This window comes from Medicago sativa, chromosome 4, assembly GCF_051527215.1.
Source record: "Medicago sativa cultivar Bolivia chromosome 4, Bolivia_mono, whole genome shotgun sequence".
Lineage (NCBI taxonomy): Eukaryota > Viridiplantae > Streptophyta > Magnoliopsida > Fabales > Fabaceae > Medicago > Medicago sativa.
The window spans coordinates 87721546-87726916 of NC_140752.1; the positions used below are offsets into that span (position 1 = coordinate 87721546).

Here is a 5371-nt window from a genome sequence, read left to right on the forward strand (position 1 = left end):
GGGTAACGGTGAAATAGTTTATCAACTAAAAGGACCTATTTGAAACTTTTGAAACTTAAAGGACTAACTTGGGAATTCTGTCAAACTAAAAGGACCTAATTGAAACTTTCAACACTTAAAGGACTAACTAGGGAATTCTGTCAAACTAAAAGGACCAAAAGTGGCATCTGACCTATTTTTGCTTACGGAATCTATTGGAAGCTACTTTTTGATAGGTGATTTCACACAATTTTAAGCAATGCAGAGGGTATTTAAAGCAAATCTCTTCAAATTTAGATCATCTATTATCGTTACTTAAAGAGTCTAGCGACTAAACTCACACATGCTTAATATAGAGAAAATGAGAAACTGCGGATTCAAACCCATACTTTAGCATATCAAATGTCCTTGCAACATTTTCTCATATGCATTGCATTTTACAATACTTTTTAGGCGTGTAAGAGGAGCTGATGAGAGAGAAGAATAACTTGTCCCAACTTTTTTTGGTTTGTGCTTATATACTAGTTTTTCTTTCACTTGTCCAACCTAATAGGCTTTTCAATTTCTACTTGATCTAGTCGACTCTTCTTGTTTCTTTTATGCACTAAGGTCGGTTTTCTACATTTAAGCAAGCCTATACCACATTTCAAGAAATGTGGATTAGACTTAAATTTTAGTTGAAGCAGGAAGAAATAAACTTACATCAGGATAGCTTTGAAGTTTAAACCTTCAATATATAAATGTATGTATATTTGAATCAAGAAATCTGCAGTATCTTTTGAGTTCAAAAAACTTGTCCCATGTTAGAAAATTAGATGTTTCCTTTGAATTTGGAGAATTACATATAGACCCTAAAACAATTTTACAATATTGATTCTAGGACCTAGATTATACATGAGTGAAAAAAGAATGCCTAATAGTTTAATAATGAAAAGAATAACAACAAAAAATTAATAGTTGTTACTTATTCACACAAAAAGAATAAATTAATGGAGGGAATGTGAATCCTATTTACTCATGACATATTAATTACTGGTATCACTGATGTTCCTCTTGCCAATGGAGAGAATTCTGATCTTGGAGTCATACTTTTATCTTCAACAAGTAGTGGTTCAGTTGTTGCGTCGCCGCTTAAACACGAAAGGCATGAAACATTTGAGTTCAAACTAGTGGTGCTCCTAAGAGAAAACGACGATTTCGTGCGTGATCCGCTTCTTGGAGACAGATTAACCTGTTCCAGTGCTCGAAACTGAAGCTCGCAAGGGTAGTCCCTTACGCAGCCGATGCGTGGTCCAGCTCCAGTTGTCCATTTGAAAGACAACTGCTTCCCTAGTTGGTATGATTTCGTTTCTTTATGTGAGTTGATTCTTTTGAGTATTGCCTCTTCTGGAATTATTTCTATGTCATTATCATCGTCGAAGTTTTTCGTTGGAACTGTATGTTCTAGCTTTGATACAAGTGCTTCTGCTGTTTCTTGACCACTACTTGTAAGAGATTCTGTTTGGAAACTTGGAGAAGTTTGTCTGACGCTTTCTTTCTCGTTTTCTTGTCCTTCAAACAACTGACCTCTTTTCGGTATTTGAAGATTGGACAGTTTTTTTCCAAGTATCTGGAATTGCCTTGTGATAGGGGTAACCAACGCAGACTCGCTCTCAGTTTCCATCAAATGATCATTCTTCAAAATCGATTCTTGGACAACGGTCCCTTCCATCTCCACGCCGTTTATGGTCTCGGTGTAGTCCTCTTCGGATGAGTGGTTTCTAAGATGAACACTGCTTCTAAGTGAACGGAGTTCGTCAGCCTCGTCAACCGGATCCATCTGCATATAAAGTAAAATGAATTTCTTCAAAATACGCTCTTTCACATCTTGTAATTACAGATCTAAACCGCAACAGAATAATGTTTAAAGCCATTGTTTCAAAATTTTCATACCTTGACATCTGATAGGTTCACATTGTTCTCCTGAAGGAATGAAATAAATTCCTTAAAGTTTTCTTCGGTTGGTCGGTAATGACCACTGTGAGGCCAAACAGCCTGTCGAAAACAAACAATAAATTCATTAATAATTAATCACATAAAAGGATCCATCAAAAGAGTGAAAAAATAATAGCTTTGGTCAGATTTATACCTTTAAGACACCGTGTTCAATCACCAATCTTCCAGCAGAAGATGTAGCTCCTCCAGCCAAGAAGCTAGAATGCTGAAATGAACCTTTTGTCTTTTTGCCAACATACAATGACTTAGAAGTGCTTAGCACAAAAATCCACTTGGCATGTGCATCTTCTGCTGCAGTGTGAAGAAGCTCTCCTGAATGCTTGTAGAAGAACTTTCCGTCCTCGACGACAACTTCATACGCCAACCTTTCCATCTGGAAGAAAGATAAATTAAAAATGTTATTAGAAATTTAAATAAAAAAGTTATTAGAACTTTCCACGTTCACATCAAAGTGAGAAACCGTACCGGCCCAAGATATTTAATACACTGTAGTTGAAGTTTAGATCGAGGACACTTCTCAAGATTTATTTCCCTTCCTTCTCCTATATCTAGCCTGCAATTTCAAAGAATTTCAATTAATTTCAAATTTTGGCGATTTAAGATCTATATAAAACAGAAGCCTATGTTGTAACCTATCAATAAAATACTTGGAGAAGAATAATTACCAGTAGAAGAAGGGTTCTCTGCTTTGACACTGAAGCCATTTATCATAATAAAAGTGTAGATTATGTCCGTATCGATGTCGTGGGTCAATCTAGTACACATTAAAAAGTAAACATTTCAGTCAGTATAATAAACCGATGAATGAACACCAGATCAATTAAAAGTAGTTTATAAAGAACGAGTGAAATCCAGTCTGACTAACCGCTTCGAGCCAATGCTGCAGAGCAAGTTTTTGTGCTTTCTCATCTTTGGATAAACCTTTTCCAACCTTAGCAGCTCTAGTTCTAGCTCTAGACCAACGTGAAATCGCAGTTTCATGTTTCTCAATGTCAAAGAAAGATATCGAACTGCGCTTAAGTTCAGCGAAATCTAAAAGCTTCCACCTATTAACAAAATCAAAAGATCAAATATAAAAAAGTTAGAAATTTACAATTTTTTCTAAAGAATGAAAAAGACTAAAGTTTTTTTCAGGCTAATAAATAGTTACCAGCTTTGTTCAACAAGAATTGCACAATCTGCTAGCTTTCGCCTTGTACGAAAGCTCTTGTATACTTTCTGCAATTTAAGTGCAGCGATGTGTTTAGGGCTGCCTGGATTCAAAAGTGCTGATTGAATTGTTTCCACTTCTTGACGTTCCGACTTAAGAGACAAATCATCGAATTGTTTCCACTTCTTGTTGTTATTGTCTTTGTCGAATGAAAGTGTGTTTGTTGATAAAATGTTATCAAAATCTGTTTTTTTGAAGCTTACAGCTGTTTCAATTGTCATCTTTCCAGAACCTATAGATTTAAGGATGGTAGGTTCTAAATATTCACTTTTGAAACTGATTGATCTTAGTGGAGTTTTGATTTCATCATTGCCAAAGTTGATGGATTTTACAACCATTGAATCTATTTCATCTTCTAAATCATTGTACTTTGCAAATGGACATGAAAAAGATATCCCCATATGACAGCAAAACCAATCTTCTGAATGAATCTTTTGGTCCTGTAAATTGTAAATGCATTTTTCGTTAGTCAAAGTAGATAAAATAAGATCATTGCACCGCACTGACACGGAGACATTAGTAATAATTAAAAAAAAATTAAAGTAATTTAATGAAACTACATTTATCGATGAGTCAAACAATAACATGTGTCGGACATTAGACATGTTTTCGATCCGAAGTCTTTCATACATTATTCTTAACCACACAAATTCATGAAAAAAGTTACTAACACATGAAAATTGTGATGACCCATTTTATCAAAATGCATTTGGACATTTAGAATATTTTGTCGGTGAGAACAAAAAACATGAACCATTCTCATCAAACTGATCTAGAACTAAAAATTAGTACGGATCCACAAAAACTCAAAAGAAAAAGATTCCATTTTTAGCCAAACAAAAAAATCCATGAAACAGATTCATATTCATGAAAGCAGAATCTAAAACATTTTTTGGTTACAAAAGCAGAATCTAAAACATAGTACCAAAAGAATCCCATTTTGTTTCTATAAAAACAGATTCCAAATAAACCAAACATTCTTTCATTATCAACACAAATTTTTTTATAAAAAAAAAAATATCATATTTAGTAGTATTGGGTTAATTACCTGAAGAATCAATAAGTGAAAAACAAGAAAATGATTAAGAATATGTAGTGTGTTGAGACAAAGGAAAAGTATAGGTGTTGCGTGTTTGATTGAAATGGTGATGATGATGCAAAAATGTACTAAGTAGCTAAGTTTTGAAGTTGTAAACAATGGTAATGGGATTCTTAAGTTGTGAATAATGGACCTCGTATATATACATAGTGATATGATAAAAAAAAAATAAAAAAAAAAAAACAAGATGAAGAGAGAGAAAGGTGAAAAGGGGTAAAGATCCTCTCAATTTGTAATTTGTTCCATTTGTTGCAATTTGGAGAGAGATAGACACAAAAAATAAGTGATGGATCCCACCATCATTAATTTTGTTGTATCTATCTCTCTCCAAATTGCAACAAATGGAACAAATTACAAATGGAGAGGATCTTAACCAGGTGAAAAGGACAGTATGTGATGCAGAAGTAGGAACCGTAGATGAGAGAGAGAGAGTTTTCCAACCACGTGGAGTCGACAATTAGACTCTCTTTTTTAATGTTTTATTTAGTATTTTTTTCCTTAGGGTCCGCTTGGTTCGAGAGTTTTAGAAGGGAGGAGAGATTTTTAATTTGAAGTGTTTGGTTTAATTTTTAGAGGGGAAGGGGAGGGGAGCAAATATTATTGCACTGCCAAAATTATCCTTATATTAATTTAAAATCTCAATATTATCCTTGTAACAATATTTATTATTATTAGGTTATATTATTTTGAAACAACTTTTACTATTATTAGGTTATAGGTTATATTATTTTGTAACAACTTTTATTCCATATTATTAACAATTTTTTCTTGTAACAACTTTTATTACTACTTGTAATTGTAACAACCCTATTACTAATTCATTATTCCATCGTCTACATCGTGTTGTTATCGATTACATCGTTATTGTTTCGTTACTTTATTATCCTTATTTAATTAAGTTTAAGGGTAAAACAGTAAAATAATTTTAAAATCTCTCCCCTCCCCTTGTGAACCAAACACACTTTTAATTAAAATATTTCCCCTCCCCTCCTCTCCGTTAAAATTCCTCCCCTCCCCTCCCCTCCTAATTCTCAAACCAAACGGACCCTTAGTGAAATTATTTTCGTTTTTATAAAAAGACTTTGATT

The 5371-nt window shown here is 33.6% G+C and overlaps 1 protein-coding gene across 1 annotated transcript; it reads right to left on the reverse strand.

Moving 5' to 3' along the window:
* Nucleotides 1-780: 780 nt before the first annotated feature.
* LOC146933300 (IQ domain-containing protein IQM2-like) lies at nucleotides 781-4398 on the reverse strand. Its single transcript, XM_085705098.1, has 8 exons — nucleotides 4233-4398; nucleotides 3125-3624; nucleotides 2840-3020; nucleotides 2640-2728; nucleotides 2440-2527; nucleotides 2108-2347; nucleotides 1912-2013; nucleotides 781-1798 (listed from the first exon to the last, which is right to left on the reverse strand). The coding sequence occupies exons 2-8, from the start codon at nucleotides 3583-3585 to the stop codon at nucleotides 995-997; spliced, it is 1965 nt and encodes a 654-aa protein (XP_085561224.1). The 5' UTR covers nucleotides 3586-3624; nucleotides 4233-4398; the 3' UTR covers nucleotides 781-994.
* Nucleotides 4399-5371: the final 973 nt, after the last annotated feature.